The sequence below is a fragment of the Hemiscyllium ocellatum genome, chromosome 29 (genome assembly GCF_020745735.1).
Source record: "Hemiscyllium ocellatum isolate sHemOce1 chromosome 29, sHemOce1.pat.X.cur, whole genome shotgun sequence".
In the NCBI taxonomy this organism is placed as follows: domain Eukaryota; kingdom Metazoa; phylum Chordata; class Chondrichthyes; order Orectolobiformes; family Hemiscylliidae; genus Hemiscyllium; species Hemiscyllium ocellatum.
The window spans coordinates 21,427,184-21,449,773 of record NC_083429.1 but is presented as its reverse complement, the minus strand read 5'-3'; the positions used below and the strand labels follow the sequence as shown (position 1 = coordinate 21,449,773).

The 22,590-nt window shown below is 42.4% G+C and overlaps 1 protein-coding gene and 1 non-coding gene across 2 annotated transcripts in view; both read left to right on the top strand.

Moving 5' to 3' along the window:
- dcps (decapping enzyme, scavenger) overlaps positions 1-20,380 on the top strand; it is a 51,745-nt gene extending 31,365 nt beyond the window's left edge. Inside the window, exons 3-6 of the mRNA XM_060846954.1 lie at positions 777-922; positions 8,083-8,196; positions 10,464-10,574; positions 17,668-20,380. Coding sequence (XP_060702937.1) covers positions 777-922; positions 8,083-8,196; positions 10,464-10,574; positions 17,668-17,934 — 638 coding nt within the window. The 3' untranslated portion in view covers positions 17,935-20,380. The remainder of the gene's footprint in view (positions 1-776; positions 923-8,082; positions 8,197-10,463; positions 10,575-17,667) is intronic.
- LOC132829732 (U2 spliceosomal RNA) lies at positions 7,160-7,347 on the top strand. Its single transcript, XR_009646270.1, has one exon. It is a non-coding gene; the product is annotated as a U2 spliceosomal RNA (small nuclear RNA).
- Positions 20,381-22,590: the final 2,210 nt, after the last annotated feature.

The window sequence follows — 22,590 nt, the reverse complement described above, 5'->3', positions numbered from 1 at the left end:
TTCAATAGAAAAAATATGAAATTAATATTTTTAAAAACTGGTCTGATGGTAGCCATCCATCTATCTTAATTGCCATTTTAAAAAAAAGATTTACTAATGTGATTTAGGGAAAGAAATCTGCTGTTCGTCACATGTTCATTGACAAAAATCTGCAGATGCTGAAATCCAAAGTAGACAAGCAGAGGGCTGGAAGTACACATCTAGACAATAGCAGGAGGTGCAGAAGTTGAAGTTTCGGGTGTAACCCTTCTTCAGGACTGGCTTGCTGTTTTCTTTCAGCCTCCTGCCAGTCTTTACGTGTTCTGGCCGACATGTGACTCTTAACAATTTGCTTGAATCTTAATTACCCTTTGAAATGGTATGGAAAGCCAATCAGTTCTAAGTCAATGGAAGATAGGCAACAAATGCAGACCTTGACAACCCAAAAGTAAAACAAAATCTATTTCCCTTTTCCCTGCAACCCTCAACCTGCCATTACTCACCCATGGCCTCAGTGATACGAGGCCTTGATTGTTTGCATTCCTGGCATTTGCTGCTGCTTTCCCATTGGCTGGCCAGTTAAGTGCCTGATTAGAGAAAACTAGAGGTCTTAGCAGCTCTTAATATATGTGACCTTTGTTGCTTCCAGTAAATACCACCCTAAGAAATGAGCTTAATGTTTAATATCATGTCTGACAAACATACCATGGTAAGTGAAGAGCAAATAACAGTTGATTTAAAGAATGTAAAGAAGTACATTTTTCTCGTTCTAAAATGAAGTCTGCATTCTTTCACAGAGATAAAGACTACAGTGATATATCCAGCTACAGAGAAGCACATCAAGAAATATCTAAAGCAAGAGATGTACCTTATTAATGAAACAGCAGAAGACTACAAAACCATCACCGGTCCATACATTGAGTCCCAATCCTTTAGTATTCAGGTATTTTTCATTTCAGTTAATTTCTCCCTCTGCCTATTGCTTTTTTTTGAAGATACTGTCACAAGTGAATGTGCAGACAGGCTTGAATTCTGTCCTAGGTATCTCCCAAAACCATGGCTTATTAGGATATTTGGAGATATATAAAAACAACATTGAGATTGCCTCCCCTTTTATTAATTTTCCTGCTTTAAAACACCTCTCCTCAGTGTCATCACAAATGAGATCAAACTCAAAATAAAGCAAGAGGCTTAGATTTAGATTTAAAGTAATTGGTAAAATAGTTGGAGGAAATTTGAAGAGCAAAGTATTTTACCAGGTGTGGGTGTCAAAACTGGGAATGGTAGGGGCAGATACCTTCATTTTCTAAAAAAAAACTTTGGATATTCTTTTATGGCGTGGAATCTAAAGGGCTATGAACCAAGTGATGGAAAGTGGGATTAGTAACATTTTTTTTTCAGCTGGCACAGGCACATTGTAATTGGCTTCTTTCTATGCCATAAACTTTCAATGCTGATTTTTTTTTTCAGGCACCAACGGCTATTTACTCCCATCTGCCTGATCAAACAGATTCTTATACTATTAGTAACAGGATCAATAATAAGGGGACATAAGTTTAAGGTGAAAGGGAGAAGGTTTAGATGTGATTTATGGAATCATTTTGCCACCTCCGGGGTGGGGGAGTCTGGAATGAATTGCCTGGACAAGTAGCTGAGGCAGGAAACCTCAACCTTGAAAAAATGCTTGGATGAGCTCTTGAAATATTGTAATGTCATAAAATTTCAGTTGCTGGAAAGTGGGGCTATTGTAGATTTGTTGTTTTTTTTTGTCAGTGGGGTGGGGGGGCAGATGGATGGGTCAAAGGGCTTTTGCAATTTTATATTAATGCATTTTCCAAATCTGATAATAGTGATTCATATTTGCTAACACAAACCTATCTAATCCTTTGTGAACTCTTTTTCAGGTCAATCTATTACATATCATCATTTCTGTGTTTAACCGAGAATATTTTGCCAAAACTTCCTTTAACGTCATTCTTTATATGGAATGATTGCCCTTTGCTCCTGATGTTCACACAAAACATAATGTCTCTAAATGCATATTTTGCAAAATCTTAAATATTTTTATTAAATCATCCTTTAACTTATCTTCAGAGGAATATGTCCCAGGGTAGACCATTTGTTCTGAACTCTATGCTTCTTTCGTTCTGGAGTGAATCGAGTCGTACTTCATGTATGTTTTGTCCCATAAATGAATAGTTTTTAAATGAAGAGACAAAAATTACACAGTACTCCTAAATATCTCACTGAGGCCAGATATAACCTCAGAATTATATCTCAACATATAAATTATGTCCCTACTTAAAGATCCCAACATTCTGTCTGTAGTTAAGGTATGATTGAAATACATATTTAAGATTTGAGCCTATCATTAAACATGGATTAGGAGACGGTGATCTGCCAAATATGGACTTGAGGAATAGTAGACACAGCCAGATGCATAATCCAGAGGCCTGGCTAGTACTAGGAAAATGAGCTTAAATCCTTCCACAGTAGCTTATTGCATTTTCCAAATTCAGGTACTAAATAGGATCATAAGAATTATACAGCACAGAAACAGACCCTTCAGCCCAACTCATCTGCATTGACCAGATTTTGTAAACTAAACTAGCCCCATTTGCCAGTATTTGGCCCATATCCCTCTAAACCCTTTCTCTCATATATACCCATCCAGATGCCTTTTAAATGTTATAATTGTACCTATCATCACTACTTTTCCTCTGGCAGTTCATTCTGTAAATGTACCACCCTATGTGTGAAAAAGTTATCCCTCAGGTCCCTTTTAAATCTTTCCACTCTCACTTTAAACATATGTCCAGCAGTTTTGGACTCCCCTATCCTGGGGAAAAGACCTTGAGTATTCACCCTATCCATGCCCCTATGATTTTATTAACATCTGTAAGATCACTCCTCAGCCTCTGATGCTCCAGGGAGAAAAGCCCCAAGCTATTCATCCTCTCCCTGTAACTCAAACCTTCTCGTCCCAGCAAAATCCTTGTAAATCTTTTCAGCACCCTCTCACATTTCACACCATCCTTCCTGTGAAAATGTGACCAGAATTATATGTAGTATACCAAAGGTAGCCTCACCAATGTACTATACAGTCACAACATGACATCCCAACTCTTGTACTCAGTACACTGATCAATTAAGGCAAAGGTGCAAATGCCTTCTTCATCACCTAGTCCACCTGCACCTCAGCCGACTACACGGACATTGTGGAAATTGTGATAATACGATAAACTTCCTGTATTTAATGTATATGATTTTTTTTTGCCCGTTTATCGAGAATGCTGGGTCATTAGGTGCAGGTTAAAACTAAGCCTTCTGAATTAGAGGCCAATGAAGGTAAAGTTAGATAAGTCACCTGATGGCTTGCATTCTAGGATCCTAAATGGAGTAGTTTTAGTGATAGTGGATACATTAGTTGTATTTTTTGACTCCCAACTTGTTTAACCTTTGCTCATAAAATAATCCGTCTATATCAGGGATTACCCGAGTAAACCTTTTCTGAACTGTCTACAATGCAGCGATATATTTCCCTGAAAAAGAGGACATAAACTGCTCTTAGAATCCCAGATTTGGTCTCACCAGCATCTTGTATAGTTGTGGAAAGACTTCCCTTGTCTTATGCTCCAACTTCCTTGAAACAAGAGTCAATATTGCATTAGCTTTCCTGATAATGTGCTGTACTTGTTGTGTCATGTAGCACGGAAGTAGACTCTTTGGTCCACTGAGTCCATGCTGAACATAAACATAAGCTAGTCCCGCCTGCCTGTTCCTAGCCCATATCCCTCAAAACCTTTCGTATTCATGTACTTATCCAAATGTCTTTTAAACATTGTGATTATACTCACATCCACCACTTCCTCAGAAAGTTTATTGCACACATGAACCACCATCTGTGTAAAGAAAAATTGCCGTTATTGTCTTTTTAAAATCTCTCTCCTCTCACTTTTGAAAATGCGCCCCCTAGTTTTGAAATCCCCCATCCTAGGGAAAACAAAACAGCTACCATTAACTCTATCTAAGCCCCTCATTACTTTATAAATTTCTATGTGGTCATCTCTTAAACTCATAGACTGCAGTGAAAAATGTCCCAGCCTATCCAGTCTTTCTTTTTAATAACTCAAACCTTCTATACTCCGCAACATTCTGGTAAACATTCTGCCTCACAGTGCCTGAGACCCAGGTTCAATTCCCACCTTGAGCAACTGTGTGTGTGGAATTTGCACACATGTCTGCGTAGGTTTCCTCCGGTTGCTCTGGTTTCCTCCCACAGTCTAAAAATGTGCAACTTAGGTGAGTTGGCCATGCTAAATTGCCCATAGTGTTAGGTGATGGGGTAAATGTAGGGGAATGGGTCTGGGTGGGTTGCTCTTCGGAGGGTCGGTGTGGACTTGTTGGGCCAAAGACCCTGTTCCCACACTGTAATCTAATCTCTTATGAATCCTCTCCAGTTTAATTGTGTGTTAGCAGTCTGTGTTTCATGTACAAGTACTGCCAGGTCCCTTTGTGTTGCAGCTTTCTCCAATTCTCTCCATTTAATTAATATTCTATTCTTTTGTTCTCCCTTTAAAATGAACAACTTCACATTTTCCTACATTATACTCCATTACCTTTGTCCACTCTCTCTAATTCAGTCACATCCTTCCTTTATGACACCCTTCATCAGAGCTAGATGCAGTATTCTTCCTGGACCTAATTAGTGGTTTAAACAACAGCCAGCATTATCCCATGACTTTTGTTCTTACTTTGGTTGTTAAGGTAAACCTCAATTTCCTTAAGTGAAACATTAAAGGCTAATGTCTTAGCCTTAATTTCAAATTCCACAACCTTACCATTGATTCTGTTATCCACCCAGTCATTATATCAGGTCAAAACAGATTATTTGAAAGCTTTTAAACTTATTGAACACGGAGTTGAATTTCTATATGCACATGTCTCCCACTATAAAGACTGGAATTCCCTTCACGACTCGCTCTGTCTTTGAGCTAAAACCTTTCTTATCGCCACGTCATTGGAATATTTTAATTGGCCCTCCTCATCTCATTCTTCCATGTTCAGTTATTTTTCATTTTGGTTTTGTGGAGCACCTAGGGATTTTTTTTTTCTGTACTAAGTGTGAGATAAATGCAAATTGTTAGTGTGCAAGATCATGTTTCACAGCAACCCAACAGTCACCATTACTGAGTCCTTAATTTTAGATACATTTTATGTTCCAGAATGTTTGGAGTTAGCTGTGTTTAAGTTTGCTAGCTGCTGTGATGGGATTGAAGTCAAATCCCCAAATGTTAGCACTGAGTGTCACTGAGACACTGGTCAAGAAACATAACCACTACCTATGATAGATTGAATGCATGTTGTAGGTGTGCTGCATTTACATGTTGGATATGTTTTGTTGAAGTTACTGATTAAATGTCCAAGCTTTGGAACTGAATCTTACTATAGTTCAGATTAGCACCTGGCAGAGACTAAAAGCCTTCAGAACGTTGACTGTAAATGATTTCCAGTGCTGGTCTATCACATGCTGATAATGTTTTGGCAGCTTCACCTAATAACAAAAATATATATTCTGTCATCTGCCTCCCCCATAATTTTCTTTCCAGGTACCAGGTGAAGGTTTTAATGTAGACCGACACAATAGCAGTGGCATCAGCATCGTTCCACGGCTTTTCATAAGCAACGATTCTTTCCCATTCACAAACAAAAATAAACGAAGGATTGCAAATGCTGGTAATCAGAAGCAAAAATTAAAATTGCTTGAAGAACTCAGCAGGTGTAGCGATATCTGTGGGGAGAAAGCAGAGTTAATGTTTGGGTCTAGTGATCATTCTTCACTTTTGAAGAAGGGTCACTGGACCCAAAATATTAGCTTAGTTTTCTCTCCGCAGACACTTTCCTATAGTTTCCTTGCCTCTGAGTACTGCCAGGTGACTAAATCGGAAAGATTGTTCTCAGGGTGTGGTTGATGTAGAGAAGCCTTCAAGGTGCCTAACTCAATGAAAAAAACAGTAGGATATCTGTCCATCAGGTTTATATGTGACTTAAGGGGGAGTTTAGTGATGATAAAGTTCATCCCAACACCGGGAGCTATTTTCGACAAAAACATTGCAGCCAATGGATGTGGGCTCCATTGACAAGGATCCTGGTCCGGAAGGTTGTCCTGGGTAGTGTTCAGTGCTTTTGAGGGACCTATGTGTTTACAGCTACTGCAGTCATCCAGAGAAGGAGCTGACATTCCCTGACAACTGTGTGGACTTCTAACTGATGGAGAAACTTCATGCCTTTCAATCACAAAATTGATATGGTTTGTTCACTTAAGGTTTAAGGAAGTTGTGTGGGAACCTGGTGATAAAGGTGTTGCTATCCGATAGGGTGAGATGTATCAGTCATTTCCTGTCAGATATGATTGCCTGATACTTGCATTGCTTGTTTTTTTATCACCTTAAGTCTGGATGTTGTCCAACACTTGTTTTAGATTGCAGTGGGACACCTCATTATCGGAGGGTTTAAAATTGGAGCTGAACATGGTGAAGTTGTTAATGATCAAACCCTCTCAAATCTTATGATGATGGGTAAGATCTAATGCAGCTGAAGGTGATTCATCACAGCTATTGTCCTTATGTTGCATAAGGTAACCTCTATTGACCATGCTAACTTCATTTTGTGTCAAGTGTTAATGTAGCCAATTTCCTTCTAACCCTTGTTGACCTTGGTTTTGGTCCAGCTCCTGAGGGCCATGCTCTCAATGTCATGCTGCCTTGACAGGCCATGGGCAATGCTCACACCTCTTCTCTTGCATCATCCTCTTATATTAAAGGGAAACAGCTATCCATCTTGATTCGATATTTACTTAAAGTCTACGCACACTCATTTTTTGGGGAAAAGGATGTGTTGTTGGATTGTCAATATGAGTGAGAATCATTGCAGAATACTCAATGACAGCCTTGGCAGTTCAGGGATTGAAGCTCTGACCTTCCTGCTCTGGAAAGCATTTGCTATTTTTGGAAATGAAGAAGCTAATTTTAAACCAAATTTATTGTGTTTGAAAGAGGATGAAGATCATTATCATTGTGCAATTATTTTAAAAAGTGAAGTATTAATGATTGCACAGTAGTATCAAAATCATTATTAGAATCAGGCTCATAGCACAGTTACAGCATAGATGAACATTATTAGTGCTTCTCCACTTTTTGGCTAAGATCCAGTCAGTATTTTCTTATCAGTGTAATGTCTGATACATCCCTTAATTGGGGATCATATTAAATTGATTTTTGGAACAGGGACATGGTTAGGAGGCTTCAGAAGACCCTGTTCTGAAGAAGGGTCATAGATCTCAAAACATTAACAGTTTTCTCTCTACGTTTCTCTCTGAGTTTCTCCAGCAATTTCTGTTTTTGTTTGTTTCAAATCTCCAGCATCTGCATTTAATTTTAAGAAAATGTTTCTACTAGTTTTGTGTTTCTAGTCCTCAAGGGGCATCAAATAAAGAATGATCTGGTGAAGAGTGGCACACATGTGACCTGGGAGTCTGTCTGGTGTTAAATGCAATTGAGATCCATTAGTTGAGCACGCTTCACCGTTTCCGACTTCCCTCCATTAAGAATACTCAGGTGATCCAAAAACCCATGAACCAAAGGAACTGATGTTCCGTTTAAGTTTTAAAATGCTGATATGTGCAAAATGGCTTGCTTGTGAAGTGCATGAATTGAAGAGCAATTGCAGATGCACCAAATGGCTCCCTCCTGCATATGCAACAGATATTGCACGTGCAGTTCATTTTGCATTGTAGTAAATAAAAGGTCAGCACCCTAATTTTGATCGTAGATTACTTGGTGATTGTGACAGTTTGGATTCAAAACCAATTTGAAGAGCAAAGATCTCTTTCACTTGGTTTATTCTCTGGAGATAGATGTGGTTAAGTAAATGTTTTTTAGTCAAAAACAAGCTACAGTTCCCTTCTTCCCCTCCCGTGTCATAACATCCAATTATTTCTTAATCATTCAGGGGTTTTCCTAGCATGGTAATGTATAATGGTTTCTGTTTATCTTTTTCAGGTTTTCTGAGCTCGCCTTTATTGATTTATGTGCTTTCTTTCAGTGGGTGTATAACATTCTGGAAAAGAAGGCAGAAGCTGACCATATAATTTATGAAAATCCAGATCCACAAGATGGTTTTCTCCTGATTCCAGACTTAAAATGGAATCAGAAGCAGGTAAGATTGTGTATGAGGAGTCCGTTTGTTCCTTCTAGAATGCGTGAACTGGCAAGGCCACATTCATTGTCCAGCCCTAGTTACCATGAACAGGTGAGAGTCATCTTCCTGAATCACTTTCGTTCTTGTGGAGAGGACTATTCACTTTTACATGGAGAAGTCCTGAACCTGCAGCAAAGAAGTAACTTGAATTTAAAATCTCATGAGAATGATATGAGTTGGAGAAATGGATAAGGTATCACTCTAACTTTGCTGCATTTGTTGTTCCCAACAACAGTCAGCAAAGCTGAAAGTTCTGTTGAAGTTTTTTTTATGTAAACTACAAATATTCAGGGGTTTATGCAGAAAAACGTTTGTATCTTATCCTGGGCCCAGATGTTGCTGGCTGCCTTCTGAAATACCACTGCAATGATCCGTGTGCTGGGAATAACTTCTGTTGGAGATGTATTGGTAGTGTCACTGTTGATCCAGAAGCCCAGGCTAATGTTTTAGAAACATGTATTACATGGCAGATGGTGGAATTTGAATTTAGTAAACACTTGGAATTAAAACCTGACCTAATGGTGACCAGACATGTACTTTTGTTTGTTATAAAAACTCATCTGTTTCACTGATGTCCTTTAGGGAAGGAAATCTGCCTCCATGTAGTTCCAGTCCCACAGAAATCTGGTTGACTCTTAGCTGCCCTCTGAACAATTAGAAAATAGGCAATAAATGCCAACCTAAAGAGTGTCACTCATATCCAGCGAATAAAAGCAGTTTTTGTGTAAAGTACCTTTAAAAGCAAAGTGGACTGCAGAGTATTTTGAAAGAGGGTTTCATGATATGATGTTATTAGATTCCAAAAAATGCTTATGTGATCTGGGAAATGTTGTTGTGGAAATGAACAGCTCAGAAGCAAAGGTTAAGTACAAGGCCAACGATAGTGGTATAGGATCAGCCTGCTGGGTAGTCCAGAAGACTAGTAATTTGTGAAAGGAGAAAGGCTTTACAACCAGAGGACTCCACAGGCACACTTGTAGAAGCAGGAAGAAAAACTTTGCCAATTTCCTCTGGGAAAGCTGAGTTCCATCCAGCTTAATGTTGGGGATTGGAATTGAAAGAAGATGGTGATGTCAAAGGCCACTGACTGAAGGAAAAGAATGGATAGTTTGCCATTACCGAGTCATATAGAATGTCATTTATGTCTTTAATAAGAGCCTTCTAGTTATAGCATGGATGGAGACTGACTTGGGAAAAGCACATTCAAGGACCTTAGTGAAGAAAGAGGGTTTGGAAATAGGCTATTGTTTAGATTTCAGAGGTGTCAAGAGGAGATTTACTAAAATGTTACTTGAGCTGAACTGTTTTATTTATGAAGAGAGATTGGAGAAAGGAGATTGAGGGGGCGACGTGATTGAGACGTATAAAATTATAAATAGACAGAATAGATAGGAAAGGAACTTTCTCCTTGATGGAGAGATCAATGATTGGGGCATAGATTTAGTATACAGACCAGGAGGTTTAGATGGATATAGGGAAAAAAGTATGTCACCCAGAGAAAAATGGAAATCTGGAATTCTGTCACTTGAAGATTGGTAGGGGCAGAAACCCTGTTAACATTTAAGTATTTAGGTGTGCACTTGGAATGTGCACAAAGCTATTGGCCATGTGCTGGCAAATGAGATTAGAATAGTTCTGTTCTTGATTTAAATGGGTTGAAGCGCTTTTGTCTGTGCTACAGTCTCCTATGACTAAAAGTGAGTTTTTTGAGGAGTGGATGATGATGAAAGGTTTCAAGAAAAGAGCAACAATACTTGAGAACTATTAACAATATTGAGGTTTATAGGGTCAGAAATGGAAATTAAGTGGTCAGTGGCGAACTCAGTGAGTCTAGCGTTGAGAAACAGGAAGTTGGTGTCATGGACAAATGAATTTGTACAGGAAGTCAGCACGATAGGAGAGAAGCTGGAGAAGAATGCATTTTCAGGGCCAGTGGGGTGAATATTAAAGAAAGTTTAGCCCACTCATATAGAAGAGAGCTCTCAATGTCAGTGATCGAGCTTCAGGAGATCATTGTACTTCCTGTTGAAGGTGAGGGGATGGGACAGAAGTTTGAAGATGTCAGCTTGCAGATGATAGTAAGGAAATACAGCCAAGGATTATCGCTGCATTCCAGGGTGACAATGATCAGTTTTTATGGAGAACCTGTTAGTGATGAGTAACTAAACTAATTGTCTGCCATACATGTTATGAAATCCATTCACCAATTCTGTTGTGTACTGTAGGTGGATGACCTGTACCTGATTGCAATTTGCCAACGGCGTGGGCTGAAGTCACTGCGGGACCTAACAGGAGAACACCTGTCAATGTTGCAGAATATATTGCAGGAAGGACAGGTGAGTGTGAAAGTGTCTGAGGCTGAACCAGATCATTCATTATCTTGTTGTTATATTTGATCATGGGATGGACCTTCTTCAATCATTCGTACAGTCTCTGACACCAGCTGTTTCTACCCCAGTAACATCACCCAACTCCAACCCTGCCTCAGCTTACATATTGCTGAAACCCTCATCCATGCCTTTGATACTTCAAGATATAATCATTCCAATTTGCCACTGACTGGTTTCCCACATGTGATGCTCTACAAACATGACGTAATTGAAAACTCGACTGCCTGTGTTTTAACTTGCATCAACCCTGTCACCAACCCTCTCTGTGCTTGCTGAACATTGGTTCCTAGATAAGCAACATCTTGATTTCACAATTCTCAGCATTGTTTTCCAATGGCTATCTAATATTGACCTTGCTTCTTCCTCGGTCTGTATTCACCTCGAGCCTTCTGCCCAATTGAGCATTCACAATTTTACTCCCTACATCACTGGTGGCTGTGGCTTCAGCTTTATTTGGAGGCAACAGCCTAGTGGTGTTATTGCTGCACTGTTAATCCAGAGAACCAGGTAATGTTCCGGGGACCCAGGTTTGAATCCTGCCACAGCAGAGGGAGGAATTTGAATTCAATAAAATGTGGAATTACGATTCTAACGATGACCATGAAACCATTATCAATTGTGGGGGGAAAAAAACCCATCTGGTTCACTAATGTCCTTTAGGGAAGGAAATCTGTGCCATCCTCACCTGGTCTGGACTACATATGACTTCAGACCCACAGCAATGCAGTTGGCCTAGCCAGTGATACCCTCATCCCATGAATGAATTTTTAAAAATACCCTAATGGAAAATTTTCTCCTTAGAAAATTTTCCTTAGAAACTCAAAGAGAGTTTGCCTCTCTTCCTTATTTTCCTCCTTTAAGTTTTTCCTTCACCCCTTTCTCCGTGACGAACCTGTCTTCATTGCCTGACACTTCTGAAACATTTTATTATGGTGAAGGTACTATAAATGAGAGAGGATTGACTGCTCAATTTTGCTTTCTTCAGGAAACAAAGAAGGCTGAGGGGTGACTTAGTAAGTTATACAATTATTTTAATAAGATGGAAAAGAGTGTCACTTATTGGCCTTGAACATAAGAATATATATATATAAAAAGAAACCTGTTCACCCAGTTAGTTGTTGAAGTGAATAGTGTAGATTAATTTCAAGAAAAGCTGCACAGCATTTGAAGGACAAGGGAGCAGAGAGCTACAGTTGTGGATTTATTAAAGAGGATGAACCTGGAGTAGAACCTGGAGTAGAACATGGATTGATTGGGCTGAATGGACTATTTCTGTGTTATATATCCTGCGTAATTCATGTTGTTGTCTGATCAATGTATGGCTGATGCTGTTAGCATTTATCAGCCAGCTTTCAGCTTGCAGCTGGCTACATGAGATCCATGTAGAGAATTAAACTACTGAGGTTTACAGTTCAGACAAAGTCATTATGCATGTTATGCCCGTGACAGCTGTGGGTTAGAGCAGTCCAAAAACTGATCCCACTGTCCATGCTGTCAACACGCTCCTTTATATTGTATTCAATTTCTGGTAATTTTGCTCTGGCTCATGCTCAGCCAGTTTTGGAAAAGCAGCCAAAATCCACTGTTCCTTTCTCCTCTTTAACGGTCGTTGTGGCTTAATCTTGTGAATGGGTCATGTCTGTAAATGTTACTGAGGGGATAAGTTAACCCTGTCCCTGAGGAATTGACTCACGTATGTGTGACCATATTTTACACCAACTCCGAAAAATATACTTGCTGCAGTTTGTGGGCAGTATGGTGGCTGAGTGTTTAGCATTGCTATCTCACAGTGCCAGGGAGCTAGATTTGAAGCCACCTCAGGCGGAGTGGTGTGGAGTTTGCACATTCTCTCTCTGTCTGCAAGGGTTTCCTCCTGTTGCTGTAGTTTCCTTCCAAAGTCCAAAAATGTATATATTAGATGGATTGATTGGCCATGCTAAGTTGCCCAGTATGTCAAGGGATGTGTAGGTTAGGTGGCTTAGCAATGGGAAATTTAGGACTACAGGGATAGAGTAGAGAAATGGGTCTGGGTGTGCTGCTGTTGGAGGATTGGTATGGCTTTGATGGGCCAAATGGCCTGCTTCCATACTGGAGCTTCTATGATTGAAAAGCCGATTGAATGATCCAGGGAGACTAGCTACAATCATTTTTGAGCTAAAAGCAAAGTTTTTGTTTTGATTTTTAAGATGATTAAATTAATTTGAGAGCGTTAGGCCGCAGTGCTGCTGGCTGAAAAAGAAGTCAGGCATACCCTGAAAGCGAGGCATTAGGATTTTAGAAGCCTAAGTTTCTAACTATACGGAAATTACCAAGAAGGATGCCTGATGGGCATTTACCAGATATTTGGAATTGTCAATAAAGAACCCCTGATTATGAGTTAGATTTGGAGGCTTCAGAGAGTGCTGAATCCCTTAGCTGAATAGTTAGCCATGGAAGGTTAGAGGAATAACCTACTGTAATCCTTGGTTACTAGAAAACTGAGACCCTGACCTGCAATCACTCACACCGATCTCCCACTGTCCCACAACACCTACATGACTTCATGCCACAGCCAATCCCCCATTACTCAATCAAACCGCCCCAACCCTTCCTCCTGTACAGTATCCAAAAGCTGACCCCGAGCAAGTCCAACCAGACACGTTGACGCAGTGTACACTTCAAGCCAACTCTGATTCATCTGTGGCTCCACCTTTTAGCGAAATGTGGAGGATTTGAAATGAAAATGAAGTGTATTGCAGGTTTTTCTATTCTGCGAAGCATGAACACTAATGAAATTGTCATAGTCACACAATGAGGATGCGAAATGAGAGTGCTAACACGTAGAATAGCTGAGATCATTTTCTCCCCACGGTTTACCATTTCAAAGTTCTTCAAATTACGTTGGGCCATTAGAACGAGACAGTTGTAAATTGAAGAGTAAGAAGTAACTTCTCGTCGATTAGGAAAAGGGCAGCTCTGGGAATTAATGTTAAACATATTAATTAAATACTAAACAGCTATGTCAAATCAAGCATGGGGGCCCCGCACCTGCTTCTGTGCTGTAAGGTTTTGACATTCTGGATGTAAGTTTGCTCACTGAACTGGAAGAGTCATTTTTGGATATTTTGTCACCATACTGGGTAACATCATCAGAGAGCCTCCAGTGAAGCATTGGTTTTGTGTCCCGCTTTCTATTTATATGTTTATGTTTTCTTGGGGTGGTGATGTCATTTCCTGTGTTAGTGATGTCATGTCCTGTTCTTTTTCTCTGAGGGTACTGGATGGCATCCAAATCAATATGTTTGTTGATGGAATGCTTTTAGGAATTCTCGTGTGTGTCTCTGTTTGGCTTGTCCTAGGACGGATGTGTTGTCAGTCAAAGTGGCCTCCTTCCTCATCTGTATGTAAAGATACTAGTGATAGTGCATCATGTCTTTTTGTGACTAGTTGATGTCCATGTATCCTGGTGGATAGTTTTCTACCTGTTTGATCAATGTAATGTTTGGTACAGTTGTTGTAAGGTATTTTGTAAATGACATTCATTTTGTTGTTGTCTATATAGGATCTTTTAAGTTCATTAGCTGCTGTTTTAGTGCCTTGGTGGGTTTGTGGGCTGCCATGATGCCAAGTGGTCTGAGTAATCTGGTAGTCGTTTCTGAGATGTCTTTGATGTAGGAGAGAGTGCTACGGTTTCTGGACATGTTTTGTCTGCTTGTTTAGGTTTGTTGCTGAGAAATCGGTGGACTGTATTCATTGGGTACCCATATTTTTTGAATACACTGTATAGGTGACTTTCCTCTGCACTTTGTAGTTCCTCTGTGCTGCAGTGTGTGGTGGCTCATTGAAATAATGTTCTAATGCAGCTTCCTTTGTGGGTGTTGGGTTGATTGCTTCTGTAGTTCAGTATTTGGTCCGTATGTGTTGTTTTCCTGTAGATGCTGTTTTGGTGTTCCCCATTGACTGGTCAATTCCCAAATCAATGGGGAACTTTAAACCACCGTCTACAGAAAAAAAAACAATACATATGGACCAAATACTGAACTACAGAAGCAATCAACCCAACACCCACAAACAAAGCTGCATCAAAACATTATTTCAACCAGTCACCACATACTGCAATGCAGAGTAAAATCACCTACACAACATATTCAAAATGAATGGGTACCAAATGAACACAGTTCACTGATTTCTCAGCAAGAAACCCAAGCCACTCTCCCCTACATCAAAGACATCTCGGAAATGACTGCCAGGCTATTCGGACCCCTTGGCATCATGGTAACCCACAAACCCACCAATACACTAAACAGCAGCTAATGAACTTAAAAGACCCCATACAGATAACAACAAAACAGACGTCATTTATGAAACATCTTTCAAGAACTGTATCAAACACTACATTGGACAAACCAGCAGAAAACTGGCCACCTGGATACATGGACATCAACTGGCCACAAAAAGACATGACCCACTCTCACTAGTATCCTTACATACAGATGAGGAAAGACACCACTTTGACTGGGACAACACATCCATCTTAGGCCAAGCCAAGCAGAGACATGCACGAGAATTCCAAGCATGGCAATCCAACTGGAACTCTTATCAACAATCACATTGATTTGGATGCCTTCTACCAGCCTCTGAGAAAAAGAACAGATGATGGCATCGCCAATACAGGAAATGACATCACCAACCCAGGAAATGGCATCACGAACCCAAGAAAACCTGAACACATAAATAGAAAGTAGGACATAACACCAGTGCTTCACCACGAATGTGGTGACAAATGTCTGAAAATGAACCTTCCAACTCACCAATCAAACTTACATCTAGAACCTCAATCTGAGCTACAAATCTTCTCAAAACTCAATTTTGACTTTCTTTAGGGGAGAAATCTGGCACCCTTACCCAATCCAAACTATGTGTAAGTCTGAATCAGCTCCCAGTATCCCCGGACTGCCCGGTTCTACCTCCTTCCCAAGATCCACAAGCCTGACCATCCTGGCCAACCCATTGTCTCAACATGCTCCTGCCCCACTAACTCATCTCTACCTACCTCGACACTGTCCTGTCCCCGCCGAGTCCAGGAACTCCCCACATATATTCGAGACACCATCCACGCCCTCCACCTCCTCCAAGACTTCCGTTTCCCCGGCCCACAACGCCTCATCTTCACCATGGATATCCAATCCCTCTACACCTCCGTCCGCCATCCAAGCCCTCCGTTTTTCCTCTCCAGATGTCCCCAACAGTACCGTTCCACCGACACTCTCATTCGTTTGGCCGAACTGGTCCTCACCCGTAACAATTTCTCCTTTGAATCCTCCCATTTCCTCCAGACCAAAGGGGTAGCCATGGGCACACATATGGGCCCCAGCTATGCCTGTCTCTTTGTTGGCTACATAGAACAGTTGATCTTCCGTAATTACACCGGCACCACTCCCCACCTCTTCCTCCGCTACATTGATGACTGCATTGGCGCCACCTCGTGCTCTTCTTCACCAACACATTCCACCCTGACCTTAAATTTACGTGGACCATCTCTGACACCTCCCTCCCCTTCCTGGACCTCTCCATCACCATTAATGACGACCGACTTGACACTGACATTTTTTACAAACCCACCGACTCCCACAGCTACCTGGATTACACGTCTTCCCACCCTATCTCTTGCAAAAATGCCATCCCGTATTCCCAATTTCTCCGTCTCCACCATATCTGCTCCCAGGAGGACCAGTTCCACCATAGAACACACCAGATGGCCTCCTTCTTTAGAGACCACAGTATCCCTTCCCACATGGTTAAAGATGCCCTCCAACGCATCTCGTCCACATCCCGCACTTCCCCTCTCAGACTGCACCCCTCCAACCGTAACAAGGACAGAATGCCCCTGGTGCTCAGCTTCCACCCTACAAACCTTCGCATAAACCAAATCATCTGCCGACATTTCAGCCACCCCCAAAAAGACCCCACCACCAGGGATATATTTCCCTCCCCACCCTTTCCACCTTCCGCAAAGACCGTTCCCTCCGTGACTACCTGGTCAGGTCCACGCCCCCCTACGACCCACCCTCCCATCCTGGCACCTTCCCCTGCCACCGCAGGAATTGCAAAACCTGCGCCCACACCTCCTCCCTCACCTCTATCCAAGGCCCTAAAGAGGCCTTCCACATCCATCAAAGTTTTACCTGCACATCCACCAATATCATTTATTGTATCCGTTGCTCCTGATGCGGTCTCCTCTACATTGGGGAGACTGGGCGCCTCCTAGCAGAGCGCTTTAGGGAACATCTCCGAGATACCCGCACCAATCAACCAGACCACCCCGTGGCCCAACATTTCAACTCCACCTCCCACTCTGGCGAGGACATGGAGGTCCTGGGCCTCCTTCACCGCCGCTCCCTCACCAGCAGACGCCTGGAGGAAGAACGCCTCATCTTCCGCCTCGGAACACTTCAACCCCAGGGCGTCAATGTGGACTTCAACAGCTTCCTCATTTCCCCTTCCCCCACCTCATCCTAGTTTCAAACTTCCAGCTCAGCACTGTCCCCATGACTTCTCCGGACTTGTCCGACCTGCCTAGCTCCTTTTCCACCTATCCACTCCACCCTCTCCTCCCTGACCTATCACCTTCATCTCCTCCCCCACTCACCTATTGTACTCTATGCTACTCTCTCCCTACCCCACCCTCCTCTAGCTTATCTCTCCATGCTTCAGGCTCACTGCCTTTATTCCTGATGAAGGGCTTTTGCCTGAAACGTCGATTTCGCTGCTCGTTGGATGCTGCCTGAACTGCTGTGCTCTTCCAGCACCACTGATCCAGAATCTGGTTTCCAGCATCTGCAGTCATTGTTTTTACCTCCCAGTATCGTGGTTAACTTCTAGGTTTTCTCTAAAATGGCCGTTTAGTTTATTTGGAAATTAAGGATGGGCAGCAATGCTGGCCTTGCCAGTGATGTCCGCATCCCATTAAAAAAAAAACAAATTTGGATAATCTAACCTTACATACCAAGGTATCTTTAAGAAATCAGTTCTATAACTCTGATTTTTTTTGATCCTCCAGGTTGCCATCTCCAAGCGTTATAATATTCCCGGAAGCCAGCTGAGGATTTACTTTCATTATCAGCCCTCCTACTATCACCTTCACATTCACTTCACTGCTGTTAGCTATGATGCTCCAGGAACCATGGTGGAACGTGCGCATCTACTTTCCAGTGTCATAGAGAACCTACAAACCGACCCAGAGTACTATCAGAAGCGAACTTTAACTTTTGCCTTGAAGGCTGATGACCCACTTCTACAACGGTTCAAAGAGGCTGGAAGGATGTAGCAGAGAGATTACTTGTTCACACACTATCCTTTGAACAGTATCAGCCTAGAATCTATCCTTCACTTTCACTTGCATTCTCACACATGCACGTACACGTACACACGTTGAGCTGAGTTACACAGCTTTCGAAGCATCAACACTAGAGACAGAAAGCTCTTTCAGTGAACAGACAGTCAGTCTGACCTCCATTCATTCAGAACACAGATCTTCAAAAGGTTCAATTTTAACAAAATGAATGTTGTTGCTATGGCATTAAAATGTTCCTTGCTATAAATTAGAGAGAGCAGAGTAAAATCCAAGAGTGTGGCTTTAAGAAAAACAGAAGTAAATTTGTTTTGTCTGTGCAATTAGGCATGACTTTCAGATCTCCATCATGGTGTTCTTTATATAGAAGTTGGCAAGGGTAGGGTCAGCAGAGAGGAAGAAAGATGCAGGTATTCGTAAACTTATGCAAAACCCAGCCAAGATTGTTAAATCAAATTTGTATTCTGGTTTGCTCATGCAGAAACACATGGAAGTCTTTGTCCTGAAGAAGCAGGGGTTATGCTGGGTGAGGGCTGCTTAGTAGAGCTATCCCCACTATTCATGCTTCTAAATCTGGATAACCCACTCAGCATATGTTTGCTTTTGTGTGGGTGAATCCAGATTTTTGATGTTCATTTTCCTGTCTTGGAGGGCTTTCTGCTTCCTGTTCAGGGAAAGAAAGATCCATGAGCTTGTTCATAAAGAAATCGTTAACAGTTTCCGTAGTAGTATACTAATTCTATGTATCCCTTCTCCCTCCCTCCTGAATTCCTGCGTTTTGCTGGGAAATATTCTACAAATAGTTTTGGCACTTGGCCATTTTTCACATGCAAACCAATATGTAAGTGATGCTGTGCTAGTCAGTCAAGGGGATGTCACCCTCCTTCTCAGGCCTTCAGACAAAGTCCATGCTTCCTCAGGATGGGAGTGAGAGCTTCATTTGTTTTTTTTCCTCCTTCACCAAGTTGATGCAGCTTCTGCCTCCTCCCCCAGCGTCCTGTCGTTGTGAGATCTCCCAATATGTATCTCTCACACTGGGAGACTTAGAAACCGTTGCAGAGGCTTGTTACTCTAGATTTTAGATTTCAGTTTTAGTGTCATGTGTACTCCAATACAGAAGTATAGTGAAAGGATTATAATGTTGCCACAATAGTGCCATCTTAGGTACCTAGGTACAAAAAAAGCTTGGGTACAAAGTAGGAAGAGAAATGGGAGTTAAAATGTTCACCGTTATTTCATAATAAGGTAGATTGTATCCTCTGCTGGTGTCAGCAGCTCACCCTGGTGACTGGCTCTTATACTGTTGCCTGGGATTTGCTGCAGAACGCCTTTCTATTGAAAACAGGAAGCCCCCTTTCCAATGGAGAAACCGTTGACCTCCAGCTGACTCAATACTTTGCTTTGTGTTTATTAACCGTCCCAGCTGGGGGAATTGCCCGGTGTATGCCAATCAGGGGGGACATGGGTTTCAATTTTCAGAACAGATTAGAAAGCGATTCAACATGCCAGCTGAGAATCTGTGATTCCCTTATTTGGCAGTCTTGTTTTCTTCTGTTTTCACGTGCCCAGAAGATGTTTCCTTTGGGTGGGGTACTGTGACCAATTACCAGTAGCTTTCCTGTACTTCAGTGGATGTGACCCAACACGGTGTGTGTTGATGAGTAAATCAATAGAAAGGAATAAAAAGCCAGATCCTCATGTGATCCACAGACATGCATTTCCTGACAGGGTAATTTGATAGATATCAGGACTAAGGGTCAAGGTAAGCTTTCTTTCTTCCCTCAGGTCACTTGTAGACTGGGGTGGCATGGTGACTCAGTGGGTGGCCTCACAGCACCAGGAATCCAAGTTTGAATCCAGCCTCAGGCAGCTGTCTGTGTGGAGTTTGCACATTCGCCCCGTGTCTGCGTGGCTTTCCCCCAGGTGTTCCGGTTTCCTCCCACAATCCAAAGATGTGCAGGTTAGGTGAATTGGCCATGCTAAATTGCCCAGAGTGTTAGGTGCATTAATCAGGGGTAAATATAAGATAGCGGAATGGGTCTGGGTGAGTTACTCTTTGGAGGGTTGATGTGGACTTGTTAGGCTGAAGGGCCTGTTTCCATACTGTTGGGAATTTAATCTAGATCCCAATTTCCCATCTGCCTCAGAATGTGGATGTTCCAGGCAGCAGGAAGCAAACCCTGCTTGGAGACCTCCTGCTCTTCAAGGCTCAGAAGAGCATTTACCGAGTGGAATGCCTGCAGATCTGTCCTGCCTTTTCCTCCACCAAAGCCCAAATTGAGTTGCTTGCAAGAATCTTAGATGGTGTGTTATAAATTAATAGAATCAGAATGGGAACTTTTTGATACATTGACAATTTTAATTTTTAAATTCAACTTTATAGAAAGTTTAAGTATCAATAAACATTTTTTGAACAAATAAACCCACTTGTGTTCACTTCCTTCATAAGTACCACTCTGCCTTGCTGCAATATATCTGCTGTCTAATTACCTATTGTGTTAACGTGACACATGGATGTAGGAATGCTCGCTGAGCTGGAAGGTTCATTTTCGGACATTTCGTCATCATGCTAGGTAACATCTTCAGTGAGCCTTGAGATGAAGCACTGGTGGTGTAGTCCATTTTCTATTTATATTTTTGGGTTTCCTTGGGTTGGTGATGCTATTTCCTGTGGTGATATAATTTCCTGTTCTTTTTTTCATGGGGTGGTAAGTGGGATCCAAGTCAATGTGAGTTCCAGTTGGAATGCCATGCTTCTAAGAATTCTTGTGTGTCTCTCTCTGTTTGACTTGTCCTAGGATGGATGTGTTGTCCCAGTCGAAGTGGTGTCCTTCCTCATCTGTATGTAAGGATACCAGTGAGAGTGGGTCATGTGTTTTTGTGGCTAGTTGGTGTTCATGTTTCCTGGTGGCTAGTTTTCTACCTGTTTGTCTAAAGTAGTGTTTGTTACAGTCCTTGCACGGTACTTTGTAATGACATTAGTTTTGTTTGTTGTCTGTATTGGATCATTAGCTGCTGCTGTACCAGGGATATATTTCCCTCCCCTCCCCTATCAGCGTTCCGAAAAGACAACTCCCTCTGTGACTCCCTCGTCAGATCCACACTCCCCACCAATCCAACCCTCCACTCCTGGCACCTTCCCCTGCAACCGCAAGAAATGCGAAACTTGGGCCCACACCTCCCCCCTTACTTCCCTCCAAGCCCCCAAGGGATCCTTCCATGTCTGCCACAAATTCACCTGCACCTCCACACACATTATTTACAACATCCGCTGCACCCGATGTGGCCTCCTCTATATTGGGGAGACAGGCCGCCTACTTGCGGAACGTTTCAGAGAACACCTCTGGGACACCCGGACCAGGCAACCCAACCACCCCGTGGCTCAACACTTCAACTCCCCCTCCCACTCCACCAAGGACATGCAGGTCCTTGGACTCCTCCATCGACAGATCATAGCAACACGACGGCTGGAGGAAGAGCGCCTCATCTTCCGCCTGGGAGCCCTCCAACCACAAGGGATGAACTCAGATTTCTCCAGTTTCCTCATTTCCCCCCACCCCCCCACCTTGTCTCAGTCAAATCCCTCGAACTCAGCACCGCCCTCCTAACCTGCAATCTTCTTCCTGACCTCTCCGCCCCCACCCCCACTCCGGCCTATCACCCTCACCTTAACCTCCTTCCACCTATCGCATTTCCAACGCCCCTCCCCCAAGTCCCTCCTCCCTATCTTTTATCCTAGCCTGCTTGGCACACTCTCCTCGTTCCTGAAGAAGGGCTCATGCCCGAAACGTCGATTCTCCTGCTCCTTGGATGCTGCTTGACCTGCTGCGCTTTTCCAGCAACACATTTTCAGCTCTGATCTCCAGCATCTGCAGTCCTCACTTTCTCATAATGAAATTGAGGGTTTGTTTAAGAAAAGGAAGGAAGCATATGTCAGGTATAGACAGGATTGATCGAGTGAATCTTTAGAAGACTATAAAGGTAGTAGGATTATACTTAAGTGGGAAATCAGGAGGGCAAAACGGGACATGAGTTAGCTTTGGCAAATAGAATTAAGGAGAATCCAAAGAGTTTTTACAAATTTATTAAGGACAAAAGGGTAACTAGGGAGAGAATAGGGCCCCTCAAAGATCAGCAAGGCGGCCTTTGTGTGGAGCCACAGAAAATGGGGGAGATGCTAAATGAGTATTTTGTATCAGTATTTACTGTGGAAAAGGATATGGAAGATATGGGCGGCACGGTGGCACTATATGGGCGGCACGGTGGCACAGTGGTTAGCACTGCTGCCTCACAGTGCCTGTAGACCCGGTTTCAATTCCTGACTCAGGCGACTGACTGTGTGGAGTTTGCACGTTCTCCCCGTGTCTGCGTGGGTTTCCTCCGGGTGCTCCGGTTTCCTCCCACAGTCACAAAGATGTGCGGGTCAGGTGAATTGGCCAAGCTAAATTGCCCGTAGTGTTAGGTAAGGGGTAAATGTAGGGGTATGGGTGGGTTGCGCTTCGGCGGGTCGGTGTGGACTTGTTGGGCCGAAGGGCCAGTTACCACACTGTAAGTCTAATCTAATCATATAGACTGTAGGGAAATGGATGGTGACATCTTGCAAAATGTCCAGATTACAGAGGAGGAAGTGCT